General features: G+C 40.9%; 1 protein-coding gene across 2 annotated transcripts; it reads right to left on the bottom strand.

Moving 5' to 3' along the window:
* On the bottom strand, positions 1-7,574 carry ndufaf4 (NADH:ubiquinone oxidoreductase complex assembly factor 4). Of its 2 annotated transcripts, none has more exons than XM_049590794.1 (3): positions 7,414-7,574; positions 7,157-7,251; positions 1-2,598 (listed from the first exon to the last, which is right to left on the bottom strand). In XM_049590794.1, the coding sequence occupies exons 1-3, from the start codon at positions 7,547-7,549 to the stop codon at positions 2,293-2,295; spliced, it is 537 nt and encodes a 178-aa protein (XP_049446751.1). In that variant the 5' UTR covers positions 7,550-7,574; the 3' UTR covers positions 1-2,292. The 2 variants fall into 2 exon arrangements, with proteins under 2 accessions (XP_049446751.1, XP_049446752.1); XM_049590795.1 differs by having other exon boundaries at positions 7,157-7,248.
* Between the last annotated feature and the right edge of the window lie 10,754 nt (positions 7,575-18,328).

Below are 18,328 nucleotides of genomic sequence, written 5' to 3'. Positions count from 1 at the left end.
ATTTTGAAAAAGTGTGCGTTAATGCAGCGGATTGGTGCAGATTCCAAGTTCATTTTCCCCACACATAAACTTCATACTGCTGAGACACATTACTTCCCTAATATGTTTCCTTGAGGCTCCTGCTATTCCAGCACTGGCTGCCATTTGAAACCATATTGATAAATACATTTCCAATTGTCCACAATAATGGCATAAAACAGCACATCACCCAGTGATATGGGCTGCCTGTCTTTCTGTAAGCTGTTTCAAAAATGACTCCTAAATATTTTTTTTAAGAAAAAAAGCTAAATTCAAAGTAATAACTGCACGGTTAATGTTTGATCATGAACTGTTGAATCAAAGGTTTCTGTATTCGTGCTTTGTGCATTTCACTGTGATATTAACTTGCAGTTGCAACACTGGAGGCAAATTAGCTGGGAGTGCCAAATACAAGCGTGAACAGATCACTCAAACTGCTTACAGAGGTGGCCTGAGACACATTTGACCTCATCTTTTGTAATGTAAATGCTTAAGTGTCCTGGTGCATCACCGACAAGGACTACATCATCAATGCAGGATGTCATGATTAACGTCATGGTTAACGTTTTCTAACTTCGGTCTCACAAGTTGGAAAAAATGTTGCATGACCGGCCATCATTTTGCACTATAGAAGGAGACGTGATGGATTCTGATGACCCTGATATCTCCAGCTGTACCAACACCACAACTAAGGGCAGTGCCCTTTGACCTTCTAATGGAAGTGACGTAGGCACACACAGGTATGTCACAGCTTACTGGGACACATGAATACACCAGCACTATTATTAATGTAAGGAACACCTGTGCTTTTCCTACAATGACAAGTTGCTGTGGAAAGGTAACACTTCCTGTGCCTCAATTTTTTTTGTCACTTACTGGCTGACAAACAGTGATATATCTGTGAGAAACTAATATCAGCCACACTATCATTTTTAGACTGTACAATGTTAGCTTAAATACATGGCTTCTATTAACTGCCTGTGCAGTGGTAACAATAAGGGGACAGCAGTGAAGTTCAGTCATGGGCAAAGACCAGCCTGGCACAGAACGAGGCACGACAGGTGCGGGTTATACGTCCCTCTTCACATGGGGGCAGCATTAGATCTTATGAGGTCAGAGTTACTGGGATTTACACGAGCAATGTATTCACACCGTCATCTTTGGTTTTGTGACAAATTATCAGACCTAAACGGAATATTTTTGAACAGTTTTCAGTGATCTTTCAAAATAAAAATCTATGGAATTTAGCAGTATGTTGGGTTTTATTTTTTGCTTGTAATGAGATGGACACCTTCCCTAGCTGGATGCTATTATATGCCTTGTAAATGACAGGTTTTTAGGCTCACTGACAGACAGACACTCACATATATGGCAAACACCCAAGTACTACAGTGGACTGGATCAGAGATTTAACAAACCTCTATAACAAACTACAGACTGCTCAGATGAATTAATAACAGATACACAGCATACTGACGTCAACAGCTAACAAAGGATGTTTTACTTGTCATACTGAAATAAATGGCTATGTATTATGCAAAATACTGTTTCCGCTGGACAGATATTCAAGCTATGTAGCCTTCACTCCATTGAGCAATGGTTCAGTATTTTGGGAAGTATGTTTATGTGCATCTGAGTGCAGTAGCAGAGCTGGAGTTATCATGTGGTTAGCTTAGCTTAGCATAGCATAAAGACTGGAAGCAGGGCTAAACAGGTAGCCCGATTCTGTCTGAGGTGAAAGAATATGCCTACCAATACCTCTAGAAGAAATTATGTGCCAGAGCATGCAAGTCTTTATGCTAAGCTAGGCTAGGCTAACTATATCATAGCTCCAGCTCTGTACCTAACACACAGACATGTTTCCTTCTCATCTCAGAACTGGAAGAAAATCTCATGAACAGATTTCCCTAAAATGTTGAACTATTCCTTTAAACCAGGGTTTCTCAACCTTCTTTGGACCTCTGGCGATTTCAAGATCCCAAAATGTCATTAAACTTTGAGTATAAATACTATTGTGTTGTAGAAGTATCACAGAGGTATTATAAAGACACAGTGTTTAAGATTAAATATTTTGTACTTATTTATTCGTTTTTAGTTTGTTTATTTGCTTTATATCAATATATCAATCTTAGACATATCCAATGATTCCACCTCACACTGGGTCCAAACCCCAGGCTTGAGAAACTCAGGTCACTCTCCCAGTGCAATGCGTTGATGTATAAATAAGTAAGGTCATATCTTGTCTACTGTCTACCTTTCACTTACAGTTCAGTCCTAAGAAGCCTTAATCTGCTTGGCATTTTCAGTCTTGGGTGGTACAATCTGAACCTGGAAGGGAATGAAGAACTCTAGAAGAGCTTTGGTGTCCTTTAAGTCTAGAGAATATTCTTGAGCGATCTTTTCCGGCGTCCATGTCTGAGGCTGGCGCTGGTGGCTGCTCAGGGCCTTCAGGGCCTCAATGATGGTCAGTTTGCCTTTAGGAACATCTGTGAGATCCACCAGGCCGTAATGGTCCCCTGGTAAACTGAACTTCAGCGGCCGCCGGTTCGCTTCATTGCCTGCCGTCACTTCCTTAGATGCCTGTGGGAGGATTAAGAGGAGGAAAAGGGGCAGAAGGAAATGAATCTAAAATACTTAAAACCCCTACTGTTTAAGCTTAGCAACATACACGCTTGACTGAGATTTCCACGTGACCAACACTTTTTGTGTTACAAACAAGTCATCTCAAAACAAATCGGCTATGGATATCTGTGGTCACTGGGGACTCTAGTTCTGTCGATAAGTTTCAGATTCAAGTAGTGAGTGTACCAGGCTTTGAGTAATAACTTTCAAGCTGCATTAATTAATATTTTTAAATGAACACTGGATCAAAAACACTGGCCTATGTGTAATGTGGCAGGAATAACTCATAGTGAAGAACCCACAGAGAATTATCACCCAACTCAAGCTTTCTTTAGCTTGTTGTTTTCATTTTCTGGTCCACAAATTTAACATTCTGCCTCTCATCGACCTTGTTTCCATCAGACATTAACAACTGCTCAGAAAAGCAAAAGCTCTGATAACCCCACTCTGTGTTGTTCTGCTGTATAAAATGGCAATTGGCGCACAAGTTAAATCAACTTTATGAGTACATAATCAAATGAGATGGATTTTAAGGTTGCTGCATCCCTAGTGGCCACACTACCCTAGTGGCCACAATTATTATTGCAGCTTTTAATAATGTACATGGCTTATTGCTGAATGTGAGGGCCCTAGTGTGTCTGTCTTGCTTTCTCTTTCTCTCTCACACGCAATTTATAGTTCTGCGTTGAATCGACGCGTAGGTTACTGCGTAGGCTCCACGTCGATTTGGAGCCTACGCAGTAGGCCTGACGTGCACGTCCCCAGAATTGTAACTACGCGTTGCGGTGATGCAGACCTCCGGTCTGTCGCTGTATACTGACACCATTTCCCTCAGGGGAAATGTAGCTTGTATTTACTTTTAGTTCAAAGATAAGGAACAATAAATTGTGAAGACATTTTTTTAAGTCTTGTGTGTGTGATTTATCCTTCAGGGATTCATACTTCAGGATTTATCCAGGTTTCATATGAGAAGCAGGAAAGAAAGTCAGCCGCTAGGCTAATCAATACAATGTAAAATGCCATAGGCTTGTGCTAATAACGTTAGCATGTTGTATTTGTTTAAAAAATGTGTTTAGTACAGGACAGGTGCTTTGTCGGTGAACCTTGTAAGTTGTTATGGAGCCAAGCTGTGTGCCGTTACCTTTGTTAAATGTTGCTGTTGTCCCTGGTTTTATATGAGAATAGGAAAAGATATCTAATTGCTAGGCTAATTTATACAATGTAAAATGCCATAGGCTTGTGCTAATAACATTAGCATGTTGTATTTGTTGTAGTGAAGCCAATTTGTGTAATTGTTTTTCAAACTGTCTCTATTAAGCCAGGTTTAATGTGTGTTTTGGGTGTGTTTTGAATCAACTAAACTTAACAGCACTTCACAGAAACATCTGCCGCCGACTAGTGTTTTGGAGGCGGAACTGCAGAGTAGGGTTGTGCCGATAGGCGATCCGATCGGGGGGGCATACACAGCGCGTGTGTGGCGCTTGCTGACGAGATCGAGGCTGAACGAGGCTGAGTAAGAAGAGACAGAGGGAGGCTGCTTAGTGAGAGAGTGGAGAGTGGGGAGATGGGGGGAGATCAACGCCTCCGCCCGCTCGACACGGTGAACAAACCAAACAACACAATGTCAGGGGTGACATCAGCGATGACATCATTCATCGGCATTTTCACTAGATGGCGATAGGACGATAGGATATGGACAAGATAGCCCAACTCTACTGCAGAGTGACACAAACACACCGCCGTAGAAGTAAAAATGCTCACAACGGCATAGGCGACGTGTGTAGGCTACGTGCATAGGGTCAACGCATGGCCATAAAGCCCCTTTTACTCTCACACAAACACAGACACAGACACACACAGACACACACACACTTCATATCAATAAGTTTTGTTCCTCATGTACTCACTTATAGAGGTGCTGCAGGAATGTGTCCTACAACCTGGAAATGACTTGCATTTTAGCATTCCCGGTTCCCTCATCTTGAAGTTAATGGGGTTTTTTTGGATGATTTTTGGTCAGATGGCTGAAATATAGTCTATGCTTAACACAAGTTTATAAGACTTTAACATTTTCTTCTACAACATAAAATACATCAGTAAATACCCCACAAGTGGCTAAATGAGACTACAGAGTGTCATCACGCCGAACACAGATTTACAGCCTCATTCTGGTGGCAACGTGAAGTCATGCGACCCTGGTGTAGTTTGTTTATAGCCTAATGTTAGCTTTTTATTTCCGGCAACTGCACTTAGGCTTCAAAAATCATAAAAGTGGTGTTCATTCCCAAAATGCGTAAGTATTATACATTTTTGTTTGCCACAGAGCTTATTTTCTGCAATAATCCAATGGAAAAATCTCTTTGGCTTTTGATGAGAGAAGCAGGGAAACACTAACTTTCACGCTGGCATACAGTCATTCCTGGAGCACTCTGTAAGCAACTGTTTGCTAACCTGCTAGCTATATTGATTTTATAAAGGCAATAATATGTCAAATGAGTGTGATTTCAAGTTTGTTGTGGAGTTCTGCCCTCCAGTGGCTACAATTATTGCTGCAGCTTTTAATAATGTTGTACATTACTTGGTGCCAAATGTGAGTGCCCTGATGTTTGCTCTGTCTCACACACTTAATGTTCATATGTTTAGTTCCTACATATAATTCACTCAGTGTGTCTCAAATCACATACTTCTATACTAAACATTTAATATTTTGAGTGCCAAATGTGTTCACACTGCATAGTATGGGAAAATGCAGTGTACTACTGGCACAATCAAAATGGAAGCTACTGTTAGCTTGTTAAGATATCTTAGCTTGCTCCTAGCTTAACAAGCTAGGAGCAAGTTAGGTAGCTAGCGAACAAATGTTAATGTTAGCTAGCAGGCTAACGTTAGCATGCTAACGTAAGATCTTTTGTGTGCCACTGTAGCTGGGAGCAAGTTAGCTAGCTAGTGAATGCTAACGTTAGCCAGCAAGCTAATCACATTTTAATCACATTAACATTGACATTGTGGCGTAAGTTTCTTTTAATGTGTGAGTGGAGATGGCGGTCAGATGTTGGCAATAATGCTCCACCGTCCATTTGCAATTCACCTGTACAATAAAAAGATGACAAAAAAAAAACTGTCGTCATTTCTAGAAAGCGAAATCGCAGTGCACGACCACACAAGAAGTACTTATGGTGTGTCTCAAATCAAATACTTCTGTTAGTACACTTCTATGTAGTATACTATGTGCACTATGTACTTATTGGCATAGTGCGCAAATTTCGACAGGGTGTTGTCTCACACCAAACACAGCCGTTGTGCACTCACCAGAAATGACAACTGCAATTTAGCTAGTTAGCAAACTAGCATTAGCATTCGCATTATTGTTCGCGGTACAAAATCATTACATACTGCTAAATTAACCCAATGAACATACTGCTGGCTTATACCCGACAACAGTATAGTGGTGCTTAGTGCATAAAACACATGTACTTGAACAATGGAGCAACGTTAACGCTCGCACAGTCGCTGCTATTCCCAGTTTTCCAGTTTCTGCTATGTAGCCAAGATGGTGACCATTGAGGGTGAGAAGTGTCCATAGTTCCACACTCAAGTTCTTGACCATTTTGAGTGCACTGCATTTTTCCATACTTCTCAGTGTGAACGCACTTATGCACTCAAAATATTAAGTGTAAGTACAGAAGTATGCGATTTGAGACACAGCAATAGTGTATGTAGTGTACTACTCTGAAGTGTACTAACAAAAGTATGTCATTTGAGACACACTTAGTGTTTATTTTTCTCATTCCAAATGTTTAGAAGTAAAAAAAAAATAATTTATATTTACCATAGAAGGACAGACCCTTTCAATAGTACAGAAGCTTATTTCTGACAATGTAATTGAAAAAAAAGATTGTGTGAGTAGTTATGAGTAACTTTCTTAAGGTAATGACTTGGTATTCCAAATTGACTTGGTCTCGGAGCATAATGGGAAACGTTCTTAAAATAATGAGAAACATTCTCAAATCTAGAAATAATGACTTAGTACCTCAAAATAGTCATTATTTTGACATTGTTATTTCAGTTAAGTTTCTCACTATTTTGTAACAGTAAGTCATCATTTCGAGAGACTAATTCATGAATTCAAGGAGGTTTCTCATTATAATGACCTACTACCAGATATATATTTTTTTCACATTGGCAGAAATATGCTTTCATACAGCAGTGGAGCCTTTCTGATCAGGTGTCTGATTAATTTTATTTGAAACAGCCAGCTCTATGAAAAATAACAGCAGTGACTCTGCCTCAGACAAGTGTGACTGCAGGCTCAGTGACCTGCTGCTTCACCCTGGTGGGGGGACGGGTTGGGCAAAGAGACTTAGGATGAGTCAGACTAACAATGTTCACAATGCCACTATAGCCTAATGAATAAACAGCTTAATAATGCGATTTATGTCAAATGAAATAAAATGAAAGCACCGTGTGTCATCAGAGCTATTAATACACATGGATACAGCGAGTGTCCCAGTCTGACCTCTGCTGCTGCTGCTGGGTCTGTTGACTCCACATACACAGACTTGAGGAGGTTGAGCAGAGGGTCGTTCTTCTGGTTCACCGCTGTGTCCACTGCTGAAACACACAACATGCTCGTCAACAACAGGGACGCTTTTCCTTAGCCTTCATGCCAAGTCTTAAGTAGTAACGTCACGTCTGAGGCTGAGGAATAAACCGGGCATGTCCCCGAAGAAGACAGTTACACAAGTTAGCACCGCGGAGGTTTCACACACTCACCTTCAGAGCTGTCGGCGGAGGACGGCAGCGGCGTCTCGTGCCGGGGTGCTGCCCGCGGCTTTTCCCTCGAGAGTTCTCGGTGTACCCGGTTTTCTAGGTTGAAATTTCGGAACATACGCGCAACCCGCGCCCCCATGTTTGACAAGTTACCAAACACCGCTGACAATAAAGTTTATTCAAACCGTCGACGGGAAGCGAGAAGGTTCATTTCAAAATGGAAAATCGAACACAGAAAGTAGCAGCGACACCACGTGGTTGGAAGAGTGTAATATTTCTCATGTCTTTATTTTTTAAAACAAACAAGGTTCCTTTTTGTCCATTTCTGTATTATGGAAACACATCTTTCACAGGAGGAGGCAAAAAACAAAAAAACAAAATTAGAATTATAAGTCAAAAATGCAAGTCATGACATAGTCACATACATAAGAGGAGACGTCATGTTGAGATGTTTATAGGCCTTTGTTAAAACTGAAACTTATTTGCCAAATTAAAATCATGAAATAGCATAGGAACCTACCTATCTCTAGTCTGACTTATTAAATCTCAGATTAAAAAAAATACTTTATAGGTCTGCCTGTCTATCAGTACTGTGCTAAAACTGACAAAAAAGAGATTTGTGGAGGCAAATAAGAGACGCAAGTTTTTACATTTTAACAGCTACTGAATACTTAATATTGAAATTTAAACACCACTGAATCTGTTCAAAGCACTGAAATATTTTACTTTGAAAACCATGTATCTCCTCTTTGAAATTAAAATATGACATTTCTTGATTTGCAACTTCAAATGCTGAATTTGATTTTTGTTAGTTTCAGATAAAAAAATATGTGTCTAAATAAGAAAAAAACAAGTTTGCTACACACACACGTCTGTGTGTGTGTGTGTGTGTGTGTGTGTGTGTGTATATGTACAGTATATATACTGTATGCAGATTTTACTAATTGAATTTGTCTGTCAGTCTAATTTGAGCAACCTGAATCTATTTTATATATTTGATTTTTAGGGGTCAGAGCAGTGACTGCTGCTTGAGCCTTATTGTTTTTGTTGTTGGTGGTGTTGTTCTTGTTCTTCTTTTCCGCAAAAGTTATTGTGCAGCAAAAACTGCACAACAAAAACTCACCAAAACTGGCAGGTGGGTTGCAATTTCCACCCACTACTCAGGGCAGCACCTTGGCTACAGGAACTCATCTAGAACCAGAGTCCATTTTGACGGTACGATTTACTTAGGACTGTCACATTGCATCAAATCAAGTGGCTTTTATGGCTTTAACAAGTCTTCATTTGAAGTTAAACCTGCTAAAGTTCATGACATTGTGTATAGGTACATTTATTCAATTCAACATCTCACAATGTTCACTTTTTTGAGTGTGTCAGCCCTGTGATAGTTTGGCGACCTGTCCAGAGTGTACCCCACCTCTCGCCAAATGTAGGCTGGGATAGTCACCTTATTAACCAATTGATCCTACTAACACAAATGCGACCATCAATAGCAATAGCATGCTAACATTCATACCATCGAAGTGTCAAAGCAGAAACATCAGGCATGTTTAAACTTTGGCTGACTGCACCCCTGTTTGATTAACACTGTTATTGATAAGCCAGGTCAAGATACTTGACTACATGTACAAATATATATTGTAATCCTGCTTCTATTCATTAATACTATTGTGTAGTTGTTAATTGCTTATTAGGCATGACCCAGCCTCATGGTCGACAGGGCCTTGATTTTGATAATTTGGGCATTGATATGAGCTTAGCCTATTTAACTTGTTTGTAGTTATTAATAACCTGATGTATGTATGTTTTACTTTCATGTTTATGTCTTTCAGACCACACACCTGCAACAATTTACAATAGCTTATGATTTGTATGAATTAAATATGGAAGAATGATTTTGTACATGCATGGAGGTAATCTAAAGCATTCCCCATTTTATTTATATCAACATGATATACATCAACATTAGGAGTATTACATATGAAACTAATTCACCAGATGATTGAAACCCACACAGTTAAAAGTTACCTTTGTAACAGTTACAGCCTTTAAGTCCAATTAAGTCAAACCATACTAAATCATAACCTGTACAACAGCTAGGCCTATTTTATCTAAGATGTCAGACACTGTCACATTTCTCAGTGACACATGAAATATTCTGATATTATTTATAAAATAAAGAAATACAAAAGAAATAAAAAAGTTTTACATTTATTGCATTGTAGCATAGGAATCAGGAGATAAACACACAATATACGCTAACATACTGTGTACACATGCAAAGACACAGCTTCCTCTGTGTGTGTGTGTGTGTGTGTGTGTGTGTGTGTGTGTGTGTGTGTGTGTGTGTGTGTGTGTGTGTGTGTGTGATGTGTGTGTGTGCCACCACCAGAGAGGTCCACCTGACCAGTCTCAGACTATATTACAATAGCTTTACATGCTTCTGATTAAAAAAATATATAGAATATCAGTCAACAGAAATGAGTCTGTTTTGGGTCAGGCTTTTAACATTGGGGGGATCTAGCAGATTTGGTCCCTCCCAGTGTTGACTCCATGGCTATGGCCTTGCTGCATTATAATGTTAAGGGTGGTTATGGTTTGATTTATAGTGTTTTCATTTCATTATATTTATTTGTTTTTATTTTAAAATTTATTTTATCTATTTTTGTCGCAGTAATTACACAGAAGTAGCAGTTAATGAAAGAGAGAGAACGGTTTATTTAAAAAAAAACAGTGAAAGTAGCCAGTAAATAAAATTAATAAATTAAAAATTTGAAAAATCAATAAAAATGTCCATCTTTGTGTCTCAGTGACACAAAGGCGCGTGCGTCACCAAATGTCATGGCAACAGAACGACGACCTGGCCGAGGTCAGGTATATAAGGCCTCCACACCCTTCAGATCTCTCCCTTTGCACTTGGATTTGGACCTGAGCCAAACTGTGGAAAGTTTTGAAGCAGAAAGCAGAAAGTTGTTGGAAAACACTTAACAAACTTTTGGATCGCTGATTGATTGATTGATTGATTGATTGATTGATTGATTGATTGATTGATCAACTTTGTGGGTAACCGAAGAGCCCGAGAATGGCTGCCATCAGACCACGGACCGAGGAGGAGCACCTGCGTGAGCCGGACCCCAACCGCGCAGGTAAGACAGCTTTTACATTGATTTGAACATTTTCCTGTTGATCCCGCCTCTGAAATCGTTCAAATCGTTATCAGTGTAGAAACCGTGTAACTTTTAGAGATGAAATGTGGACGGTTCACACCGTGTTATTAAGCCTGTTAGAAAACTCCACATTTGATTCAAACAGACACTAATTGATGATTTCTGGTGTAAATGGATGTTTAGATGGACAGTGTGTGTTAAATCTACCGGGACAGGTGTGGAGTGTGTTAACAATGAATATAGTGATATGAAAACACTCATACTTTTGTTTTAGGGATCAAATCTTTCAAATGTGACAATGTGTGATTGAATTTACTGAAAATAAGATGGCGACTGTGTCGGATTTCGAGAAATGCCAAAAATGTTATTAGTTGTCGCCATGGAAACGATGTAGGCTAACTATTACCGGTGAGCGTCAGGACGCAGGGACGCACAGGTGCCTCGAGTTGTTTGTTTTGATTGTTGAAGCTGGACTTATTGTATCATATTATATAAAGCTATTTTTAACATTTAATGTTGAAACGCGCTCGTGCTCGTTAGTGTGGTATTTTGTTTTGGAGAGACAAGAGATTTGTAACCGTCTGTGAGTGCGTGCGCGCGTTATGCATGTGCACGCGCTGTGATGTGCACACTGTGAGAGTAATGAGTTATGAACTACTAGTTTGGTCTGCACAGAGCTCACTGTAGTATATTAGGATGAATAGCCATGGTTCACTGTGCTTAATGACGCATGTAGTGCGATGCATATTAAATATATTGATGCTGTTTATTGTAAACCATTTATAGTTCTGTCACCACTGAAGTCCTTACAAGCATAGTGCCAATTACCCCCAGTTACGACTTCATCCCCCTAAAGAGGTAAAAATAACAGATTGGGGGGCTGAAACATTTACTTTTCTTATCAGTAATCATGAATATTACAAGATATAGTATTTTCCATATTCATGCCAGGACGAAGTTTGTAGTACAATTTCATGCACCCCTAAAGTGGACTATACCATTTCATCTAGGCTTGTCTTGTCTGCCTGCGTCACTCCAATCATTGCACTGGCTGGCTCACATCCAAGTGTTTAGGAGGGGGAGTCACTGCATCAAAAAAAAAAAAAAAAAAAAAAATTATTAGCGCCGCATTTACACAATGCTGTAAAGTAATGTAAGTAGCTAACTAGCTAGTTTAATACACTTTACTTTCTCACTTTCAGAGTTTCAGGATTACTATATTGTGTCAGGTGTCTAGACTACAGGTGAATGCTAACGTGTGTCTCTGGCTTGGCATTTCAATGTAAGATGTCATATATTATGTGAATGTTAGCTTACACTGGAGCTCAGTCAAGCAGTGAGACAATGGATTAATGTTAGCTAGCTGTAGAGATAACGCTACGTTCTGACATCACTAAGTTATAGACAGTGGTGGAAGAAGTGACAGGGAGGAAAGCCCAGGAGAGGCAACCCAAACCTCTGTGGGCACTTTGTTAAAGTAAGAGTGATTTGGCGAGGCAACTTTATTTATATAGTATATTTAAAAAACAAGGTGACTCATAGTGCTTTACTTACAAATATCAACATACAGTATCAATTTGGTAAAAATGTAGAGGCAACACAAAGGCAATATAAAAATGTTAATATAGTAGAAAGAGTTAAAAGTTAAAATAAAAAAATGAAGATACAATAAAATAAAAACAAGCTAAAATGAAATAAAGCAGTTACAACAGAACAAAGGCCACAGCACAGTAACTTACAGTACTTTTGGATAAAATAATTGAAAACTGAAACATTAACCTAGCTACTACTTAAAGGCATTGACCACCCCAAAATCAAACTTTGTGAGCTTTTTTCTTACCTTGAAAATAGTCTAATAGAAAAATAAATCCTTATTCTACAGGATCCTTTTGTTTCTCACTTCTGAATTAATGGAAAAGATGAGAGTCACTGTAGCCCAGGCTTCTGAGCCTATAGAGTGAGTCCTATCTTATCCATTCATTTCAATATTGGGACCAGTTCAGGATCTACAATGTGGAATGTTGCTTTATTTTTACCATTAGACTATTTTCAAATTAAGAAAACAGCTGAGTTGCTGGCAGTTTAGATCTAGAATACTTTGTTGGTGACCGCTGACTGCAAAAGTTGTTTGTGTGGTACAGTATGTGCCCCATGAGCTGTTAAATGGTGTAGAATATGGTTTGTCATCATCTACAGACTGCAGGCATTTCATTAAACAAGCAAGATAGTGTAAGGATTGTAAGACTTCTGTTAACTGAAGTACGCGCCTGCGCTTTACTGGGTTCTCTTTACACCCTGGAGAAAATGTTGACCTCCCAGTTGTCACTGTATAATTCGCACTCTGCTTACAAGTGTTTGGTTTGTGCAGAATAACCACCTTTACTCAGAGCTCCTGCTCATCAGTGGGTTAAATGACCCACTGACACGTTAATCACATTGTTACTGCAGCTTTATGATATGTGATATTATGCTACATTAATGTCTCATCCCTCATCTGGCCAAACTCAGTGGCTGAACTGCACAGTGTCTGATGTTACTGTTAAAAGGCGCAGCCCCTTGTGTGTTGATGCTTTGTTACATGTGTAGTGCACGTGTAGTTATATGGATATGCTGTAGTTTATTTCCCAGTTCAAATTTTGATGATTGCTGATTTAATCCAAAATATTTAATGAGACTGAATGAAAAATCCTTATCATTTGAATATCTATCCTCCTCAGGTGGTGCTTTCTACATCGTCGAGCGTCCAGCAGAGGATGGCCATCTACATCTCCTCTGGTGAGGAAGAGGTAAGTGAGGACGAAGTAAGTGTCGAGTACGATGATGAGGTTGAGGTAGATGTAGGTGACCTCATTCCCCCGCTCAACTTTGACGACGATGAAGATCTCCCCATCTACAGCTCCTCTGGTGAGGAAGAGGTAAGTGAGGACGAGGTAAGTGTCAAGCACGATGATGAGGTTGAGGTAGATGTAGGTGACCTCATTCCCCCGCTTGACTTTGATGACGACGAAGATCTCCCCATCTACAGCTCCTCTGGTGAGGATGAGGTAAGTGTCGAGGACGATGGAGAGGTTCAGGTAGGTGAAGGTGAGCTCATTCCCCCTCTCAACTCTGACGACGAGGATGAAGAGGACGCACAAGAAGAAGAGCTGGGCATGTTTGACTTCAGACGTTTCTCCCGTCCCGTCGTGATCCCACCTGGAGGTTTTTGGCCCGGATGGCGTCCTTTCGGTGTTCCTCCCCCGGAGCCTCGTGTGCAGCCAGTGGAGCGTCCCGCAGGTCTCCCCCCAGTCTCTCCCAGCTCTGGAGACTCTGCTCCCCCAGCCTCTGCCCTCAGCTCACCCACCCGGAGAAGCAAGGAGGACAGCAACACACTGCAGGTAAGGCACGAAGGGGACATAGAAGAAGAGGATGACGAGGACACTCAGGACTACACTCATTTCTTCCTTCGCGTCCAGTGGATCCCGCCTGCAGTCTCTTTCAGCTCTGAAGCCTCTGCTCCCCCAGCCTCCACCCCCAGCTCATCCACCAAGAGAAGCAGGGAGGACAGCGACACACCTGAGGTAAGTGTGAAGAGGCAGAGGACGACTGGTGAGGACGACGACTAAGACCCAAGACCCTCCACTGCAGGCCTCAGCTCCCCCACCTCAGAAGACACTGCCTGACTCTCTTTGAGTCCCTGAGGTGGCCGGACAGTGACTTCAATGATGATGAATGACGGCACTGATGGGAACCCTTTGTGTCTGGCAGGACTGAAAAAGCCCCAGGCAGCCTTTGCGTCTGGCGAGGCCAACACAGCCCTCGGAAGTGTCTTGCACCAGGGCTTTTTATTTACATTTTACTTTTTCATATAGTTGATGATGCTGGATGCATGCACCAGTGATTTGGAAACCTCTGCGTCTGGCGAGGTTGACAAAGCCCTCGGTAGCGTCTCGCACCAGGGCTTTTTATTTACATTTTACTTTATCATATAGTTGATGACGCTGGATGCATGCACCAGTGATTTGGAAACCTCTGCGTCTGGCGAGGCCAACACAGCCCTCGGAAGTGTCTTGCACCAGGGCTTTTTATTTACATTTTATTTTTTCATATAGTTGATGATGCTGGATGCATGCACCAGTGATTTGGAAACCTCTGCGTCTGGCGAGGTTGACAAAGCCCTCGGTAGCGTCTTGCACCAGGGCTTTTTATTTACATTTTACTTTATCATATAGTTGATGATGCTGGATGTATGCACCAGTGATTTGGAAACCTCTGCGTCTGGCGAGGCTGACAGAGTCCTCGGTAGCGTCTTGCACCAAGGCTTTTTATTGACATTTTACTTTTTCATTTTAATTGAGAATGCATTTACGAGTGATTTGGAAACCTCTGCGTCTGACGAGGTCAACACAGCCCTCGGTAGCGTCTTGCACCAGGGCTTTTTATTTACATTTTACTTTTTTATTTTAGTCGAGAATGCATTTACGAGTGATTTGGAAACCTCTGGGTCTGGCGAGGCTGACAAAACACTTGGTAGCGTGAGGTTGTCTGCTGGATCCTCTGTTGTTGGATGTGACTCTCCTCCAAGTGCATGACCCCATCATAACACAGAGAGCGCCAAAGTGGACGGTTAGCTGCAGCAGACTCTAGGTTGTTTGGTGTGATGTTGCACCTCTTGAATGTCCCCTTCAGCTGGTCTTTAAACCGCTACTTTTGTCCAAGGGGCTTTCTGCTGGCTGACAGGGGCTGTCCATAAAGCACCTGATGGGGCAAACGCTATCCAGGCATCTGGATGATATGACTGACCCACCAAAGTTGCCTCTGTGCCAAAATCGTCTTGATGCTTATGGACTCGGGGCGATGTAAAATGTCCGTATTAGGAACACGGTCCTGCCAGGTGATGCCAAGGATGCATTGGAGGTATCTGATGTTAAATGCATCAAGGCGTCTGATGTGACGGCGGCAGGTCATCCAGGCTTCTGCTCTATAAAGCAGTGTCGACACACACAGTGCCCTGTAAACTGCAACTTTCGTCCATGTGCTAAGGTGGTTGTTGTCAAACACATGAGAGGGCAGTCTACCAAAGGCAGAGGACGCCAGGTTGATGAGGGCCTGGATATTATCATCAGTCTGGCATGTGGATGTCAGTATGCTGCCGAGGTAGCAAAACTGGTTAACCACCTTGAGGGGTACACCGTTGATGGTGAACACTAGATGGAGGATGGGGATGGAGACCTCTCCTGAAAGAGGACTTCTGTTTTTTGTGTGTTGGTGACAAGACCTAGTGAGTGGTAGACAGATGACATAACGTCCAGTGCATGCTGCATAGCAGCTGGGCTGTGGACCAATCATCTACATGCTGCAACTTCGACTCCAAACACAAAAAAAACAAACACGCACGCACGCGTACGCACGCGCACACACACACACACACACACACACACACACACAACCAACACAGAGCACGCTAGTTTTTTTCAACTTTTTCTGGTTTTTATTTGACCATACCATTCAAAGGTAAGTCAGTACTTAGTGACAAGTCTCCTACAAGTATTTATCTCTCTGACAGTATAATAATATCAGATTGTCTTTTCAGGTGTAGGTAGCTGTAACAAACAGAGGGATGGTAATAATTACTAACATACAGAAAAGTCTCCAAGTCTCTTTTGCTCAGGTATTGTCAGGTGTAACAGACCCCCCCACACACACACAAACACAGGAAGCAGCGACGTGGAAGACCAAGACAGGACCAGATGAGAGGGACAGATGACCACAGGACCAGATGAGAGGGACAGATGACCACAGGACCAGATGAGAGGGACAGATGACCACAGGCCCATTCACTGGGCTCAGTAAGTAATCCCCTCACTAAGACTACAAAGTACCAGTATTGACATAAAGTGTTGCTCAGATAAAGATAACTTTACATATGTGAATTATTTTCATGAGAGGAGCCTTCTTGAACATTGTTCATTGTTTATAATATCGTTCCATGTATAGCTGAGTTCGTCGTTACTGTTTGTGTTTCACAGGACAGGACTCCTGGGGCAGCTGAGAGTGGACGTCAACCATCCTAGAAAGCTCCAACACCACAGCAGACCACTGAACCACTCTCAGCACCTCAGTGAGTCCAGGACCCCCCTGCCCCCCCACCCCAACCCATGACACCACCCTTTTCACCCACCAGACAAGACAATGAGGAGCACCCTGTCCCGACCAGCTCAGAGGACGCTGTTAGTGTCTTCTGTGCTTCTCGTGACACTCCTCACACACAGACACACACACACACACACACACACACACACACACACACACACACACACACACACGAGGTTAGGTTAATTGATGACTTTAAATTGCTCGTAGGTGTGAATGTGTCTCTAAACTCACAAAAAAGAAAAAAATTGGATTTCGTTAATCTAGTAATGTCAGCTATTACCACCCAATTGAGTTGTGTTAGATAGAATTAATAATGCTATGAAGATGGCAGTAACTGATTCATGTGCAACCAACGTGACTTTAATAGCAATTTGAACATTATATGGTCAAATGATATTTACTCAATGTCAGTTTACAGCTAACTTAATTGACAAACATAACTAAAACAAAATGTAGTTTGTTTTGACAAACATATTTTAATTAATGCCAACATTAAGATATTTCATTATACTGACTTAACTCTGTTTGACAGCCATTACTCATCTGTATTTATCAAGTCTAACTAAACTAGTTTTCTTTGTTAAAATGGTCGTAACTTTAAGCAGACTTACTAAACCTGGTTATGTCAACAATTTTCACACAAGGTGGTTAAATAAATTCAAATCACACTACTTTAGTTCTGTGACAAAGTCCATTTATTAAAGATGAAACATTAGGGCCGTAACGGTACATGTATTTGTGTCGAACCATTCAGTACGCGACTTTCGGTTCGGCACAACCCTGTACCAAATTATTGGGCGCAGGATATTATTTTATTTTATTTTGTTTTATTTTAATTCCGTTTTTGCGAGCCGAACCATTTAAAATATCTAGTTCCCCTGGTTTCAGGGTAAAATACGAAGATGGAAACAAACAAGTTGACAAGACAAAAGCAGTGTGCTGACACTGCAGAACAGCGGTCGGGTATGTACTTGGAAACACGTCTAACATGCTAACGCATCTAAAGCGACACCACCTGAGTTTGAATGTTAACTGGCACGACTAGAAATAGCAATCTGGTGCAAACTACGATATCATCGTCGTTTAAAAAGAAAGAGCGTTTCCCTGACCATCGCACTAAAGAAATAACCAACGCCACTGGAGTTGAGTAAAATTGTTTATGCTGCACTTTAGATATAAGCATGTTTTGTTTACTGCGCTTTAACAAAGTGGGAAAGCTAAGTAAGTTCCTAGTAAAACTGAATCTGAGCAGGCTTTAAAGCTGACCAGCTGCACTATACTTTTTATTTTATTTGAGTAAAATTGTTTAAGCAGAAATTTATATTTATATTTTTCATTCAAAAAATGTGTTAAAAAAACAGCAGGATTTTATTTTTCACTTTTATAGTTCTATTTTCATTCAAACAACGTGAAAAAGCAGGATTTTATATATATTTGTTTCATTCAAAAATTGTGTAAAAAGAGTTAACTGCTGTGGTGGTACGTTTTAATAAGGTTACCAATAAGTAAAAGATATTTAATAGTTTAGTTTATAGTCTATTTTTTTCATTACTGTACCGAAAAAAAAAGAACCGTGACTTGTGTACCGAGGTACGTACCGAACCGTGATTTTTGTG

The sequence above is a fragment of the Epinephelus fuscoguttatus genome, linkage group LG11 (assembly GCF_011397635.1).
Source record: "Epinephelus fuscoguttatus linkage group LG11, E.fuscoguttatus.final_Chr_v1".
Lineage (NCBI taxonomy): Eukaryota > Metazoa > Chordata > Actinopteri > Perciformes > Serranidae > Epinephelus > Epinephelus fuscoguttatus.
The sequence above is the reverse complement of the archived record's forward strand: the minus strand, read 5'-3'. Positions and strand labels throughout refer to the sequence as shown.